The sequence below is a fragment of the Aphelocoma coerulescens genome, chromosome 3 (assembly GCF_041296385.1).
Source record: "Aphelocoma coerulescens isolate FSJ_1873_10779 chromosome 3, UR_Acoe_1.0, whole genome shotgun sequence".
NCBI lineage: Eukaryota > Metazoa > Chordata > Aves > Passeriformes > Corvidae > Aphelocoma > Aphelocoma coerulescens.
Genome location: NC_091016.1, coordinates 103371922 through 103390647, shown reverse-complemented (window position 1 = coordinate 103390647; position 18726 = coordinate 103371922). Strand labels below are relative to the sequence as shown.

Here is an 18726-nt window from a genome sequence, read left to right as displayed (position 1 = left end):
TAAACGATACTTTTCAAGGCTGCAGGTGTTTCATTGTTTACATAACTCTGCTACCTCTTCTGTGAGAGAGAAAAGTCTCTCACGGGCTTAGAAATTAGCAAGAAAATCCTTGCTAGCAGCATTTTTGTATCCACAGGAAAATCCATGGCTACTCATTAAAACAGCTTCCTAACTATTTTTGTGAAGACTATGCAAAGCAGTGAGAACCATGGAAACCAAATATAGTAATATAGTTCTTAATTCTCACATGGATATTTTAAGAATTATTTAGTTGCAACTTGTACTCAATCATGTAAAAATGTTTACTATTGCTTATGAAGACATTGGCAAAAAAAAAAAAAAACCACAGTAAATATAACTTGCATTCAGTTGTCTAAAGGCGAAAAATCAGAACATTAATCTAGTCTGTTACAGAAACTGTAGTTTACCAATATTAGCTTAATTCGGTTCAAAATACAGATAGCGGCATATCAAATTGTATCAAAATTCAAGTTAACAATTTAAAGAAAGTATTTCAAAATATATAATCTTCTATACTGAAGAGAATTAACAATTTTACAACACGTAATAACAGTGCAGAGTTGTTTTTTGAAAATCACTTAAAACTTTTTCTCCTTAATCACTGTCAGTTGTTACAGTTTCACTTTTCTGTTTACTATTATTGGCACTTTCAATCACAGCATTTAATATTTTTTAATAGCTTTTAGGTAGCATTTATCTAAACTAGTTATAAGGGACATGATATTGTGTGAATTGACACTGACACTGCATAGTGAATATATTTGGAGCCTAGGTCTACAATATAATTTGGCATTGAAACTTCAAAACCTGTGTGATAGCAGATTAATGCATACCTTAGGTATTTGGTGAGGTGAAGCCTCCAATAAACGAAGACTGTATATTCGTTATAATGAATGAACACTATATCCTGCTTTATTGTGAGTCTGTAGAAGTAATGTACTTCAGAAACACTCATTTATGGATTCACCTGACATTCGCACTAATAAACTCTCCAGGAAGGTTAATTATTATCAGAAATACCTTTTTATCCCATCTACTCTACAGAGTCCTTCTGTGAATTGCCATGAGTGTGAACCATTAATCTTATTTTCCCTGCAGCTTTGCTAAAAATCAAAATACAGAATTGCAAGCTCATTTATTTGGTGACAACTCTTCTCATTGTTAAATAAGTCAATAAAAAAGAATTAGGACTTTCGTTTTCTGAATAAGGATTTCTCAGATGCATTTGTCTATTTTGCCACTGGCAGGAGGAATAGGCTAACCTCATACATGTTCATGAGGTGGCATAGAAAAGTAGCAGTAATATTTGCCTGCCTTGCCACCTGCAGGCAGTCCACAGTGTTTTGGAAACCCTATCTTAGAGTACATGGAGAGTTTCTGTGAAATGGTGGCCCAGAATATTTCCAAAACTGTTTTTGGGGTGGGTTTTTTATACTTCTTACAACATTCGCAATGTTAAGGGCAGAACTTTGACTGAACCTAATCCTGGCAATTATAATATACACTCATTATAAGGCTCTCCATTATAGCAATCTCTCTGATATAAAACTACATCAAATCTGAGGTTTCTGTATACACACTTCTTTTGTTTGTTTGAGAAGGGATTTTGTGCAATTCAAAAAATTGGCACTACAGATTTTTTTTAAAAGTTGTTTGTGAAAGAAATGCATAGAATAGGATTCACACATCACTTGTTATTATGAAAGACCTCAACGTTTATATTCCTCGGAAATTAGTAACAAATACTTCACTAAAATATTGGAAATAGTTTTATTATCCATTAACAACCTCAGGTGTAAATCAATTTAATTTATTTAGATCTAAAGCTCTTCTTGTATACAAACCTGGAGTTTTAGTTATTGTTTCATTAACTTCTCTCACTCCTTTACCTACAAGTAAAAAGACAAATTATCATTTTCATGAACATATTTGTGTAGTTTTTGTATGTTTTTTTTTTTTTAATAGAATGTTAAAACAATACCTGTTGGATGGAATCATCTCTTATCCAATAGAGCCATTTTTAAAACATAAATAACTTGTCTTGAGTACTTTACATGTTTAAACTTGCACAAAAATATCAGAAAATAATTTAGGTAAACAACATATTTACTGTGGAAAGTTGTCGGGCTAGCTATCTCATACATTTAGGGCTAAAATTTTTATATCAGTCCCAGTGCTATAAAAGAGAGCCTTATAGAGGGGACAAATATCTAATTATGAATAATAGTATATTAAATATAGTAAAAATTGTGTTAAGAAAGACTGATGCATTTATGACACAAACCAGCAGGAGCCAGATAGCTTGATCCATATAACAGGATCAGATATCATGGGAAAAGATCACAATTTGTGAATTACAAGGGTATAATTTGCTATATTTCTGGTACATTCAGCAAAGTTATGTCCATTGATCCAGATCAAGTTCTGGACTCATAATTTGGCATATTAGAAAGGATAGTGTCCCATTGGAAGTTTTGGTCTTTAGGAGCAGAAATTAATAAATTAGACGGATCAAGAAAATATAAAAAATGTAGAACACTCAATGAGAATTACATCTAAAGACTGTAATACAATTTTAAAAATTTTCTTCTTATAGAACTTTGTACTGTATTTTATCTTCAATAAGAAAAAACAAAAAAAAAAACCAAAAAATCATTAATTATACAGTATCTATGAAAAATCATCCTTTAGGGACACAGAATAAAGATAAATTCTGATATGTAGCTCATATGACAGTGCTGAATCAAAGAAGTCTGCCCTTACATTAAAGAAAAATAAATATTGCTCAAACATCAAAACTATTCAGCATACTTTGATATATTAGAATTAAAAATCATACTGCAAACAGCTTTCCCATGGCATCTGACTATTTTTCTTCTATTCATATTCTAAACATAATTTTATTTTATTTTTCTGAGTTGAGAATTAATAGCCTTGTTTACTTGCATGTGAAATGCAAATTCAGACCTCATATCTATATACTTAGATCTACCCTAGAAAACTATATGTAAGTTACATTGATATAAAGGTGGAATCTAGTGCAAAGATTTTTTTTCTTACTTTATTGTTCATTTTTATTTTATAAGATTTCCTTAGACTAAAAGCATACCTGCATGAATCTAAAAGCTAAGATATTAAATAACTCTTTCTGTTCTTACAGAAAATCATACATTAAGCACTGAATGCATTGCAATACTATTTAAAACTGTGACATAAAGATAAATGTAGTACTTTATATTGTTTAGGCTTTTTTGACTGTTGTTAGGAGTAAACATATGTATGTGTGCCTGTGCATTTACACACACATAGCCCCTTGTCTTCCTCCATGATTTCCAGATGTTATGCTCACTTTGATTTCTTCACTGTTTTTTTCATAGAGTAAAAGCTGTTGTGTCATGGGTGTCATTAAATAGTAAGTGCAAAAAATTAATCCTATTAAAGAAAATAAAAATGTCCAAGAAAATTAATTCAAACCAAGTAGGATCCAACAAATCACTTGAATAATGACTTACTTTTACAAATAGGTGATTTTCCTGTCCATTTCATATCAGGTTTACATGTCCGATGCTCTGATCCACCAGCAAGAAAAAATCCTGGCTGACAGGTATACACCAAAGTATACCCTAAAGTAGGAAGATCTATTGCTTTCACATCTACGTGTGCTGGTGTCTCTGGCTGCCTGCAAGCATGAGCTGCAAAGGGGTTTTTAAAGTTAGAAGTCATGGTGGTAAGCAGTTCCCATAGGATTAGAGTAGGCAATTTGAAATAAATGCATGACAACTCTGGATAGCTTTTAGCAATGTCAAGTAGCTATTACTTGTAAGAGTAACACTCAGAGCGTACAGTTATGTTACTGTGGGATGGAAATTATACTCTCACATATTTTTCAAGGATACACCATAATGGAATCATGATAGCAATCAGAAAACAGCTAAAATGAGGGGAAGCACATGCCATTGTACACGGTGCAATGATTGGTCCTGTGACTTATTTTACTGTCACAGCTTCAAGCATCACTTCCACTCTGTGTTCTGAAAATTAGAGTGGTTACTGTGATAAATAAATGCATTTCAATTGAAATAAAGGTTCCACAAGCATGTTTTGTCATAGAACATTGACTATAACATATGTGGTTACTCAGTATGCTTCTTCCTCTATGCCACAGGGTGTTCATTTATAACAACCCAAAGATAATTTAAAACAGGGTAAGAATCTAAGGTCATTGTAATGAATTACTTCTAGTTTAGGTCAGTGTATTATAACACAATAGTTATTTGATGTCCTCCAACTCACACAGAGCTATAAGTATACTAATAATTTGCATAACCATACATAGCCTAGAAAAGATGGATTTTGCTGAGTTCTAGTTTATGATTCACAAAATACTAGGCAACTAAATAGTCCCATGCATATTTCAGGTCACTTTCCATTCTTTATTAATCCAATACACACACACAAAAAAATCCTAGCTTAATTAAAGTAGCTACTGCAGTAGGTTAACCAGGACAGATTTTTTTGAGTAAAACTAATAGAATTATTGTGAACTTCATTAAAAAAAAAATCTGAAAAATCTTCCTTCAAATTAATATCCCAAATACACCTTTAGTCTTCGAATAGGAAACAACAAAAGCCCCATTTAAAAATATGTTTTAAATAAAGCTTCCCATCTTTGTAGCAAAGAATTTATTATGAATTCCCACATGTATCAGTTTATAACTCTTAAATTTGCCCAGTGTTCTAAGTCATTAGAATAGAAACCAGACTTACGAATGCATTCAGATTGTATGCCACTCCAAGTTAAGTTAGCAAGACAAGAACGGGTGGTAGATCCCTGAATATGGTAGCCTTTTCTGCATCTGAAATAGACTGTGCTTCCAACCTAAGGATCCAACCAAAATGTTAGACAGAAGTATCCATCATGTGTAGACAGATATCAAGACAGTTATAAGTTAATATGGATTTTTTCAAAAATAAAAATATCTGCTTTTTACAGTTTCTAGAGTTAAACTTTTTTTTAATGTGATGAAATGGTTGAGTAATTGATTCTTTCATAACCTTATTTAAGAGCAATATGTGGAAACATATTGACAAGGCTGTTCACATGAAAAAGAATGTTATTAATACATTTCAGCTGATTAGTTTGTCAGCATGAGAGAAGCAAACTAAATGCCTGAGACGCTTCTTTTTCCTGTACATCCCTGCATATATTTTGATAGAACTTGACCATAAAGCATTTCAAAGGTATTTCACTGTGTGATTTGACTAAAAATGGGGTTTTTTAGAGGGAAAAGAAAAATTATGAAGAGCTGTTTCATCTACAAATAAATTCACTAGGGAAAACTCCAGGTGACAACTTCTTACACTGCATTTGTTTGAATTTGAATTTGAGATGTTCACCTAACAGCGTGAAGTCATGGAAAGCCTTCCGATGGTCAGCTATGATATGGTCTTCCGCAGAAGAAAAGCTAAAATAACTGAAAAAATGCTCTTTAGATTTCCAGTGGGAATAGATAAGCATGAAAACTACATACAAAATTGCAGGTGAAAAAGAATTTTCTTAAGAGATGAGAAAGAGATTGTGTAGAGAGTTCTAGTAAAATGAACTTATTGATGGTATTGACAAAAGTAACCAGAATGTAACTCCAGGCCAAGATGTTTAATGATACGGGGCTGATCAGATAATTGCTTTTGTTTTGGATAAAAAATCTTGGCAATTAAAAATAAATAAATAAATAAATAAGACAAAATTGACATTATTGGAAATGATATTAATTGAATAAAGTAACATATCACACAGACAAATTGTGTAAGTTGTGAATGAGTAGTGATCAATGTGCATTAGTAAGAGCTTTCAGTTATAGAAAGGCAGATAATTCTGCACTGCAAATGTCACAGAAGGACTTCAATGGAAATTACAAATTAGTATATTCAAAAGTTGCTACCTATTATCTATACACTCAATTATATAAAACTTGCTTATCATGACAGATGTTTAGCAAATGCTAAACCATTTCTCCTGGAAGTAGCTTGGGAAAATCACTGGTGTTTTTTAAAGGTCCTATTACTAATATGGCTTTGTAGACTCACATCTTTCTAACTATGTTTTAAACATATTATTCTCTCTATCCTGCCAAGGACACACAGCATGTCTTTAGTAGGGGGTGTGGCTAGTCTTGAGTCTAAGTCATTTTACTTGTGCCAATTCTCATATCTGTCAGTAATAGTCTTTTCTTCAAAAAATCTTTTCTTCAAAAGACCAAGCAAAAAGTAACATAGGTTCAAGGTAGTTAAAGAGTTGTACTGGTAAAAGTTAAAACAAAAATAGTACATTCTTTGTATAATACTTGGATGAAAAACATTGGGGGCATTCATAAGTCACTGCGTAGTGAAGCACAAAAGGCACAGAATGAATGGGGCAAGACAGGATGCTGGTAGACAGGGGGAAACCCTTCAAAGATCTGCTGCCTGTCATCACACTGTTCTATAATGAGGAAAGACTGCTAAAAACTGTTTTATAGAAGCTTGGCTATGTCATAAAAACAGGAAGCCCACTAATAAGATATGAAAAAACCCCAAAACAATCTAGTTCCGTCGCCATTAGAGAGAAGTCTCCATGTTGTGGTACCAGATACCGTTCTGAGAGTGAAAGCACATATGGAGAAAGCAGTAAGCAGAACAGATGAAGACTTACTATGGCCTCTAGAGGTGAATGGGAAGAGAAGATCAGTCTGCATAAACATGAACAACAGACAGTAGAACACTTAATTGGCCAGTACAATTCTGTTATTAAAGACAATTTGTGAGGCAGATATAATGGGGAGAAAAGAGAAAAGAAACCTCCAACAAAATTAGGTGCAAAGATTAGAGTTGCTTTTGAAGAGAAAAGGGTGACAGGTACAGGATCAAGATGAGATATCAGAAAGGCAACTACAGCTATTACTAGAAGCAGAACCACCTTGGGAAAGGCCACAAGATATGGCTCAGGGAGAAGTGCCTTGGTATCTGTGAGCCCGGCAGGAGCATAAAGTGAAGAAAAGATCTGACAGACACAGCAACAAAAGACAGAAAAATTGCAGGAGAGGGAGGGTACCAATAACCAGAGGAACTTAAAGAAAGGACTTTTTTGAAAACAGTTCTACTAACTTGGTCGCAATGGGCACACTGCCCTAGGTTCAGAAATAGGCAGCAAACACAAACAGAACTTATTTTAAATTCCAGTCACATATATTTATACCTGAAAAATCTATCCACACAAAGTTTATCAATCTATATAATGACTGTGGATTGGTCATTGTTGCACCTACATTTATTTCCTCAGTCACTTTTCTGCCTGTCACTCATTAAACTAACAACCTGTGAGGAATTTGGAAATTATAGAAAGGACATTCATCACAGAGAACCTGGACACAACACAGAATAATTTTATCTTCTCTGACTGAATAAAATATAACATGAATTTCTAATTCAGTAAAGCCACTTGCTGGCTTTTTTGCCAAGGACTACATGGCCTTTGGATCACACAGGTCTTTGTAGTTAGGTATTTTCTGACTATTCATCAATGTATGAAAGAATTATGATCATAAAGCAAGGTAATTATATCATGTCATATCATATTAAGTAATCAATTTATAAACAGCCCTCCCTACTGAAGTGTCCTAAAGGATTGAACACATGATATATTGTATGGTTAGAAGTTCTTTCTTTAAGCTGAATGTTTCTAAAAAAGCTTGGAATGAAGGACGAGTTTTTATTAAAAGAGGGGTGGAAATTTCTAAAGGTTTGTATCAGACATTTAAAACCAGAGATAACATTTCTCATTAAATTTCTTATGTAATTATTAAATGAATTTTCATTTTAGAAAGATAAATAATAATTAAAAAATTACCTCATAACCTCTGGAACTATTTTGTATTCCAAAATGGGGAGTACCTGGGTCTGTACATGTATTGTGAGCTGGATCTAATGCAAAATGTGAAACACAACACAAATTATTATGGTATGGAAAGAATACTCTAAAACTGTTTGCAAAGATTAAATAATTTCATCAATGTCTAGTGATGACAACAATTCAATTTTTAATGGAACGTGTGTTTTTCTATATATTGCACTAGTATTTCCAACTGAATTACCAAGTATATCATAGTAATTTGTTTCAGTACATTGTCATTATTTTAAAATATTTTTGCAGGTATTTCTGGTAGTGCAGATAGCAATCTTATCCTTTTAAATCTCTTTGAATCCATAGTATAATTCACTATTCTCAATGCAGTTCAAATATATAGAGAAATCTTTAATAATCTTTATCTTTTCTTAATTTCAAATGCACAGCTTAATGATTAAGTGTTTCTAAAAAAATACCCCCAAAATAAAAAAAAATACAAACCCAACCCAAACCCCTCAAATGAAAAAAAACCCATTCACAAACCACAAAACCCAAACCATAACCAGCCTGCTTTCTTATAGCAAGTAATATACCTTTTATTTTTGTATAGGTTTTTTTCTATGCCACCAAGAAAACAAATTTCTAATGGGGTACTACCTCAGTTGTTGCTGGAGAATGAAATTCCCTCCATGAAAAAGAACATACCAACAGAGTAAAACGAATTGATATTCAGTTTCATGAGAGTAATTCAAAGCAGCCTGAAACTATGTTTTGCCATGTGTTTTGAAACTATGTAATGCCCATATTCTGATGGTGGCTTTGGGGTTGCCCAGTCATATCCACCAGTTAGACAGCACAGAACTTGATCCAGTGGATTTTTCTGTAGTATGTGAGTCCCTCTTGGCAACTGAGTCTGCTTTGTGCTGTCACTGAATTATGAACACATCTTGTGACTATACTTCATCTGTAACAATTTTTAGTTTTCTGTAGAGCAAAAATTGAACTTATCATTTACCATAATGTGATATTTCATTTCATTCTTGGCCAACTCCCATTTTCAATATTGACCCTCAGTAGAGCATAAAAATTCAACTGGACTGATATTTACCAAAGGCTTCATAAGTTAGGTGGATGTTGACCTAACGTGTAAGAACAAAAAGCAAACATGCTCCCAACATTGTGCTGCTTCAACAGCTCAAGAACTTTTTAAAAATTATCAACAACTGCAATGCTATTTCTAATAAGACACATATAGCAGAATTTATTTTTTAAAATAGGTCTCATCTGAAGAACCCAAAGCAAGACTTCTCAAAGTATTCTAAGGAAATCATTGCTATCCAGAAATAGAAAAGCTTGCACTATATGGTATTTTTAGGTGTAGTTCTAGGTATTGTTCACTGCTCTTAACTTTCAAACTGCTTAGAAATTATATCTGTGAATATGTTAGAAGATCTTATATTTTCCTTTAACAATAACATAAAAACTATGTAAAAGAAAAACTTCTATCTTTGATGCACTACTTTCCCTGTGCTATGTTATATTATATTATATTATATTATATTAAATATAAACAGAAATGTCATTGTCACATTTTCAAATTTGATTCTTCGCAGCAGACCTGAAATTTAGCTTTTTTAAGCCTTCTTGCCTCTGTAGACAAATATAGGTGTAAGACGGTTTTCCAGTTTGCAAAAACTACAGACAGAATTTTTAATTCATATAAAAGAATTCTGTTGACTGTTATGTCTTCATTTAAAAATAGAGACTGCTTTCAATAAGCATGATTACAACCTTTTCCCAGAGTGCCTGCCTCTTTCACACAACCAGTATCTCAGCCACAACAAAATATATAAATGGCCTACAATCTACATCTGAATATTTTTTGTTTACAAGTATCAAAGAGAATTTTTTTATTATAGAAATCAAATCATTTTCTCTAGCAAGTCGCACCAAGTGGAATTGAATTCTGATGCCAGTGGGAGTTAAAGGTGCCCAGCATTTCTCTCAAGCTGATTGATGTAACATGCTAAAAGCCTACCAGCTACACAACAGTCAATGAGAAACTGAGAGTATTTGGGGGTTCATCAGAATTTCAAAAGACCGGAGATGTACAAGCCATGTTCACAAAGTCCAAAACACTTTGATTTAGGATTGATTCTGAAAAATGCCTTTAACTCTCCAGTGACAAAATCTGGTCTTTAATCTGCCAGTCTATCCAAGAGATTCTAAAAATAGATTGAACAAATTTATGCACTTGAACATATTGACATTCTGCATTTCCAGCAGACAAGCAATCATGTAAATTTACAAATTACTTCATATGTGATTGTGTTTATCCTAAAGTTTTTATATTCAACATACAGCCTTATTTAACTCGTTATTTTTATATTACACAGACATTTTCTATATTTGGATAGCTAATTGCTCGATTTATGATAGTGTAATAGTTTATCAAGAATATTCTCAGTATAAAATGCATTAGTGGTAGTTATTACCAATGCATGTTGGCTGAATTCCACTCCAAGTACCATCTGCTTGACAGAATCTTCTTGAAGAGCCTATCAGAATAAAGGGAGGTCTGCACTGAAAGCTAACTTCAGATCTATAGGTGAAACTTTTTCCATTGAGGCGTCCTTCTGCTGGAGTACCAGGATCCCCACAAAACACAGCTGATACATAAAAATGAAAAGAAAAAAAAAGGTATTAAAAGCTGCACGTGCTTTAACCTGAGGTATTCTACATTGTTTTATGCACAAGGCAGGCATACTGAATATGAGTGTAAATGCTATGTTCATTTATCTGTGTAGGATTGTAGCTCTGCTCAATTCTTGACAGCAATTTAAAATTAATTGTCATTGTTATAGCTATTGTAAGCGTAAAACTTAACCTGGAAAATAGACCTTTTAATTGAGACACTTAAATGTTGATTAGATTTGGATGACAAAATAATCCCAAAGTAGACAATGCTATATTGCAATGCTTAAATATAAAACAATTATTCACATCTGACACCCTCAGATGAGTAGGCTGGAGTTTTTTTCCTTAATTAGATAAAAGGAAAAATGTTTACTAGGGTCCTGACAAGATTTCAAGCACTCAAACAGTTGAACTGACAGACTTAGAAAATGCTGAAAAACAAATACAAGCAAGATATGAGGGGATGTACTCGCCTGCAGAAAGAAAAAATTGCTTAGAAAGGCTATGAGCTATGAGCTTAAGGGTTAGCATCCTTGTTTTCACCTGTTAATGGAAATGGAAATAGGGAAGAAAAGAAAGGTAAGGGAAAATTTCAGTCATGCTCACCCAAGTCAAATTCAGAACATCCAAAGGATTACCAGTAAGGCAAATGCTGAGGGGTCCAATTAAATAACAAGAGATGGAGGTTACTTTTGGGGAAAGGAAAAAGACTGTGACCTTCAATAGGCACAGCCACTCAAATTTCATAAGGTAAGTTTTTTGGTACACGGAGGGAGAATCCTGCAGCAATTTGTATATTACCTGATGTAGCTGAGTCCTTTAAAAATTGTGATTCTGTGACTGTAGCCCAAGACAACTGATTGTAGCTTTGGTGAAGCCCAACACAACTGCACCCTGAAAACTTACGCAAACATTGTGGGATGTCTCCGCGCCAAACTCCTCGCCCTTCACAGGAGAGAATAGCTGTGTTAGACAGCTGATAGCCTTCTGCACAGCTGTAACTCACACTAGCACCCCAGTGATAATCAGATCCTTCCACCTTCCCATACAGTACTGTTGGAGGCGGTCCACAGGTAATAGCTGTGTCAGAAAAGAAAAGTTAAAATTTCAAGAATTTATAGGGTTTAGGAATATGTAATATAATAAACACTCATACATTTGAATCTAAAAAAAGTTATTTCAGGCTATTGTTCCAACAAAGCATAGATGTTTTGACAAAGCAGCCTGTAACAGACAGAAAACTAATTTAAATACAAAAATAAAGACTTTGGGTTCAGGAAGTCCCAGAGTGCTAGGTTGCTAGAAGCCCAAAGAATACATAGGTTACCTAGTTTTGAATTTTTCCCTACATAGTCATTACTGATTATTTTTGGCAACAGGTTACTGAGTAAGGTAAAGGTTTTCAATGAACATTATCTCTTTTAATAAGTAAGTTTTTATCATTCTAAATTTCTAAATATTTGCATTTTCTTTTAAACTAATTTTGCAGCACTATTTAATATGACTTTGCTCATTCACCTGCTCATTTTCTAAGGCTTTCCACACACAATAGTAATTTACTTTATTGGTAGTTAGGGGCTAAGAAATTATTCTGGTGTTTTCCACCAGAGTGCCCAAAATGATGACATTTGGAATGTCCAAGTTTACATTTCCATATAATTTCTTTTAACAAAGAGCACAACCATAGAATCACTCAGCCAGTAATTTTCATGACAGAAATGCAGTCAGTTGAATACATATGCCAAAATTTAATTAGTAGACTAGACTTAGACATCACAGTGAAGTGGTGCTAGGTGAGTTGGCAGCCTAGGTTTTTTATAAGCACAAGATGCCCTAGGCTGTTAAATTTATTCCCTGGGCTGCTGAAGTAGTGTTAACAATTTTCACCAAGCTGCCTTATTTGTCTTTCAGCCTCATCTCCACTATGACCTTCCTGCTAGCACTTGTAATTAGCTATTTGTGAAGCATATTTTTGGCTGCTTATGATGGCTACACTACTGCAACAAGGGAATCTTTGACAGAAAGCTTGCTTTGCAGAATCCTGTTACAGAATTTTGTCCATCTAATGCAAGAGAAATGGGCCCAAAGAGGAATATGGGTACTTCATTCATAATTTTTCTAAGCTGAGTACTCTGACAGTCTTCATTGCAGAGTGATTTTGTTCTACTTTAGTCAATAATGTCAGTATTTTAACTGCTATTATGCAACAGCATTTGTGCAAAATAAATACCAATTCTACACAAATACTTACCTGAATGTTTTAGTTGCATTTGGAACAGTAATTGCTCCAGAGAACATTTTGAAAGGTTTTTTTTATAAATAAAGACACTGGTTAGTGAATATCACATACATGTCAAAACCAGTACTTGTAAACTATTATTTGTTTATTTGTAAATTCAAAAGCTCACCTTTGCAAATGGGTTTACTCTGGTTCCAAGTGCTATCTTTTACACAACGCATGGTAGATGAACTTGCAGGTTCCATCAGATATCCTGGATTGCACTGATAGCTGACTGTCTTATTAAACGTAAAATCATTTCCAAACTGAATGCCATTTGCTAATGCACCTGGATCTCCACAGTTAATCACTAGTGAGTAAAAGAAAAAAGGAATTTTTAAAAATAAACATGTAACAAAACATAGAACCATGCATACCTAATGTCCTTTCTTCTAGTGTAAAATACAAGAAAAGGTGTGTTTCTGTCAAGAAAAGTTATCTTTCTGAGGCATTTCAAGAGCATGGACCAAATATTGTTTTCCTTTAACACAGTAGCCTCAGCTGTCATGCTCTACAGCTACTGCAGACTGTTAAGTTGGTGGTAGTTTTGACAGAACTTATTCTTCTGTCATACTGAGATCTTTGTCACATTAAGCCTAAAGTTGATGATGCAACGCAATTCAAGCAGAGTTATAAAACTCCTCCTTTTTTCACTTTTTTTATATTTATTTTCCTTTTTTTGTGTGCGTGTATGACTGTACTGATGTACTGTGAGTCCAGCCTTGTCAGTGAGGCCAATAGCCCTGCTTGCCTTGTAGCACTCCTCTGGTCCCTGCCCACCTTCCCTGATGGAATAGCCCAGTCTTGCTGCTCTTTGATTCTTGGTCCTTAGCAGAGTGGTGATTGATCAGTTCTGACTCATTTGGCTTACAATAAAAAACTGGCACAGTAATGTATACAATTATACAAAATTTGATTTTGAACTACCAGAACGTCCTCCTCTGAGCATAAGCCACAAGGAAAAGAAAGGAAAAATATGCTAAAGGAAACTCTAAAGGAACACCTAAATATAACATTATTCTAAAAAACAGCTATATCACCAAGTTGACATTTCTGAGGTAGACAAATACAATAAAGTTACCTATGTAGCCATCGTAAGAAGATAGTTCTGGAAGCATCTAGCATGTATTATAAGGGTACATGTATTATGTACCTTTAGATATATAAAAATATTCATGTATCACAAGCGAGGTGAATGTGGAAAAATGTGTTATTTGATCTATCAAAACAATCATTGCCAGTAGGAAGGCTGGATAACTTACTATGTTAAAGCTTTAGGGGAAGAAAATTTCTTTCTGACCTGTGCAGTCTGGAGCAGTGCCAGTCCATGTCCCATTAGCAGTACAATGTCTAGTAGTTAGCCCTGAAGTTTTGTAACCTTCCCAGCAGGCATAAATGACTGAGCTGGAGAATAATATTCCATCAGTGTATATTATCATACCATTGGCTGGCGTGCCGGGGTTCCCACAAGATACAGCTGAAAAGAAGAGATTAAAAAAAAACCAAAAAACAATCAGTATTTCAATGATAGGTGACAAACTGGGATGAAAAAAAAAGGAAAAGAACAACTTGGTTAATAGCTCATCTTTTAAAACACTTATAGCAAGTTTTACTAAGAAAATATTTAATAGGTGTATTCTTGAATTAACATTTTATTTCTCTTTGTAACATTATTACTTGCATTTGCTTTATTTCCTTTTTTTTTCAACTGCTGATTCACATAGTTTGTCCTTTTTGTTCTTCTCCACCCAATATAGTCACTGGAGCAAATAAAGCTCATTCAGGACTTTCTGAAAGATCTGTGCCTCTGTTTTGCCTTTTGGCACATTTTTCTATTCTCTTCCTGTCTTCTGGTATCTCCTTTTTCAATTGTAAAAATGTATAAATAGTAAATTATGATCTTCTTGTTCATTTATTTTTTGAATCAAGAAAAGAACAGACATTCTGTATAGGCCTCCATATCTTTTGGGCATCTATATCAATCCTTTAAGGCAATAATTATGTTTCAGCTTCATATGTCTGAGATTTGACAGTGGCTTACTTTGATTGCTTTGATTACATGTTGGGGTTTTTTGGAAGGTTTAGCAGTGAGGTTTTTTTTTTTTCCCAGTGGAACAACTGATCATCAAAAGAATTTGGGGTTTTGTTTTGAATTTTTCTAAAAACTTGTCTAACGACGTTGCTCTTTTGAGACCCCCACCTAGAGTATTGCATCCAGCTCTGAGCCCCCCAGCAGAAGAAAGATTTGGACCTGCTGCATGTGCACCTGCTGGATGTCCCCCAGCATAACAGTTATAATCTCGTAATTAAAATATAACAGTTTTAAATTTTATGATCAAGACAAACACAATTTGCCAGTTAAAAATTAGTCTACCATTTATATTTGGAATAGTACCTTAATTACTTTTTAAAATCAGTTTTTAATCACTTTCTATGTATAAAATTTTCAAATAGCGAAGAAAAGAATTCAACAGGTTGGAACTTAAACTTGCAGGAATGAAAAGGTATTCTCCTCCTAATCTCATCCTTACTTAGATTAAATAGGAAACAATTGAAGGATTATAGAAAAACAGAAAGAAAGAGGCTTTTTTCTTGTTTTTCTTTTTTTTTTTTTTTCTGAAAAGAAGGTTAAAACAAACACTATAAAGAAAGGGGGGAAAAAGCAGCATTTCAAACACTGATAATTGCCACTGACTTCTGCTGTCCTATTGTACTTAATGTCTTCATGTAAGGGAAGTAGAACGGATATTGCAAAACTTCAATTTTATGCTGAAAATACTGATTCAAATACTGGTCCTGTGCCCACTACCATTTTTATACAGTTACGATGATATCTGCACTAACAGAATATTAATCTGTGTTGAATAATACTACAAAAGAACAATTTTTCTCGGGATAAAATGTGTAGGTAAAAAAATAAAAATATTTTCAAAAATATTTTGTTCTATCTTCCATTTATCATTTAGTTTAGGAGACAACAGATACTACAGAATCCATCAACTCTGATGAATTAGATGAAGTAACTTTTCAAATGTTCTTGTAAAATGAGAATTCATTATAAAACTCAATTTAAACTCTTCTATTACTGCTTTCCAATTTTAGCTGCACAAAAATGCAGAAATATTTTATTATGTTTAACTTATTTTAAAATGTGATTTTCAGAAATATTCTCCATTGCATTTCTTCTGAAAGAGGCAGCATAAAAATATCTCATTAGCAATTAGTCTAACTTCTGTGGAGAAATATGTATTAATTTATACTTAATTTATATATTCATTTATGCAAATTTATTTTCTAATTTATTCAGTCTTTGATGCATAGATATTATATATAAAGACAAGATGAAAGTATTTTATTGTTACAAAACAGATGACAGATTTATTTATCACTCAATTTTCATACCTTCAACAAAAGCATTTGTTTAGTCTTACATTTAACTCAGGTATCTATTATTTATTCTCAGCCTAAATATTTTTTAACTAAACTTTTTTTCTCACAAATGTCTTACAAATATATATTTCAAAACTTTAGCAGTTTGGATTTAAGTTTTCAAGCAAAACATGAACTGCTTGCAAACTTTTTTATATCACCTTTCTGCAGAATTTTATGAAAGCGTATTTCTGCCTAACAACATTTTTCAATCAAAGAATAAAAAGTCATTAGTAAGCGTGTCAATAATGTCAAAATGCCAACAGTATCAATACTTACCTTCACACACAGGCTGTACACCTGACCAGGAACCATTGAGCAGGCATGTTCGCTCTGCAGACCCTCGCAGCTGATAACCCATTTCACATGAGAAACGTAGCAGACTTTTTGTTTTGAACTCATCCCCCAGTCTAGACCCATGAGCTGGTACTCCTGGATCATCACAATAACCAGGATTATTTCCTGTAAAACACAACAGAGCAGAGTAATTGGCAGGGACATTATGTGCAAATACTCTCTTGCAAATAATGCCACTGCATTGTTTCTGTTACAATCAATCCCTTTCATTCAGTATTAAGGTGTGAAACTAAAGTCAAAGATGAAAATACATATCTTTTTACCCTGCTTCTTATTTCAGGCCAATACAGGCCTAAACACAGAATGTGATATAAATAAAAGCTAAAAGACAATTGAGAACACAGTAAGCACCCCTGTCACTTTTTGTCAGTTCAACAAATCTGTTGCTTTCTGACATAAATTATATTTTTGACACGTATTTTATTTTTAACTTGTAGTGATAACTTCTTATAACAAGAATTAAGTAACAGCAAGAGTGAGGAGAACCATATTCAAACTTTTAGGAAACGTATTTGAAATACATATATCCACAGAAAATACTCCTGTCCCTCTGTGTCTGTCAAGAATGAAAATCTTATCCTCTAAATTTCTATGCAAATATTGGTTACAAATTTAGAAGAGAAAGGATGAGTTGCAAGACAGCTCTGAAAGATGTCCCCATAAGTCTGATGAATCAGTCAACTGCCTTATCAAATAAAGTGGCTGTCACAGGAGATACTATAAAAGATGGCTAAGGAAGCATGATCTCATTATCAACAATTTATTATAAATTTTGGTATAAAATGGTATATCTGCTAAATACTTATGTGTCTACATTGCAGTTCACAGCAATATTATCCTTTGTTCTCCACTTTTGAATTATATGTCTAGACTCAAATTCTATTGAAACTATGTGTTTTGATTTTGGGCTTTGATTTTATTTTTGTTTTTTTCTATTTTGGGATTTTTTTCAAAATATGTATAAATGCTTTAATAGTTTGAAATCTGTATATTCTTACATGGGTTTTTCTTCATAGGCACCCTTCTCAAATAAAGGACAACATCTTAAAGAAAAAACAATACAAAATTTTTGAGAAAGCTCAAATACTTCATTTAGAAATTAAAATTTTCTTATGTCAGAAAGCATGATTACACGTGTCATAAGGTTTTAATTATAGCAAGTATGAGTGGATGCAATCATGATTTCACATAAAAGGAGGTCAAGACAGCCCTGAATTCAAGGCTAACTTGCAGGCTTTGATTGTGTTCACTTCATTTAGTACTAGGTTCTTCTAGAATAGATTGTGCTTGTCAGCCTGCCCTACAGCATTTGGCCCTAGATTTCCTGGTGTAAATACATGCTTGTAAACAATGTGAGTGCCTTAAGTCAGCTGATATACTCTGTCTATCTGTGTATGGTAAAACTCACTCTCCAAAACATGGTGGCTGCCTCCCAACCGACTGTTGAGAATGATCTCCAGCACACACACATTTGTAAAGTATTTGTGCGTTGTTTGATGGACTGCCAGGTGTGATAGGTAAAAATTATTCTGGGGAGAATTCTAAGAGTATAATGGTCTCAGGGATCAAGCAGTGTCATCCATGACCTATGCCCTGGCACTGCTAAAGCCGAAGTCCAGATGTGGCCTCTGGATGCTATCTGCTTCCACTTATTCTGAGACATTACTATTTCACAGACATTTCTGTCTGCTTAAAATGTGTGAAATAAAATGACGACTGTGTTTCAGGCTCCCACTGTGGCATGTTTACAGCATCAAACAGATATATCACATGTACTTTGGCTTGGGAATGCAAAAGAATTTTTCAGGGCAGAATGATCTATGATTCAGAAAATTTGATGATGTCTCAGTTGCTTTGGGGCTTTGCTGAGAGAATTATTCCAGATGAATGACTGGAATTTTTTTTTTCTTGGACATACCTAGTTTTGACTTGGAGAAAATTTGAACTGGGACCATGAAATTTTATAGTCAAAGGGTATGGACAAAGTCAGTTACAGTATTACAAAGGTCTAGACCCTCTCTTATTTATCAATATAGAAGACTCTATACCCATTATTGAAAAA

General features: G+C 33.6%; 1 protein-coding gene across 1 annotated transcript in view; it reads right to left on the bottom strand.

Annotated features, from left to right (window-relative positions):
* The window catches only part of CSMD1 (CUB and Sushi multiple domains 1), a 1120396-nt gene that overhangs the window by 15994 nt on the left and 1085676 nt on the right, over nt 1–18726 (bottom strand). Inside the window, exons 57-65 of the mRNA XM_069011476.1 lie at nt 16587–16769; nt 14179–14355; nt 13009–13188; nt 11507–11680; nt 10399–10572; nt 7907–7980; nt 4789–4900; nt 3534–3713; nt 1866–1910 (exon numbers count right to left, since the gene is read on the bottom strand). Of these exons, the coding sequence (XP_068867577.1) occupies nt 1866–1910; nt 3534–3713; nt 4789–4900; nt 7907–7980; nt 10399–10572; nt 11507–11680; nt 13009–13188; nt 14179–14355; nt 16587–16769 (1299 nt within the window). The remainder of the gene's footprint in view (nt 1–1865; nt 1911–3533; nt 3714–4788; nt 4901–7906; nt 7981–10398; nt 10573–11506; nt 11681–13008; nt 13189–14178; nt 14356–16586; nt 16770–18726) is intronic.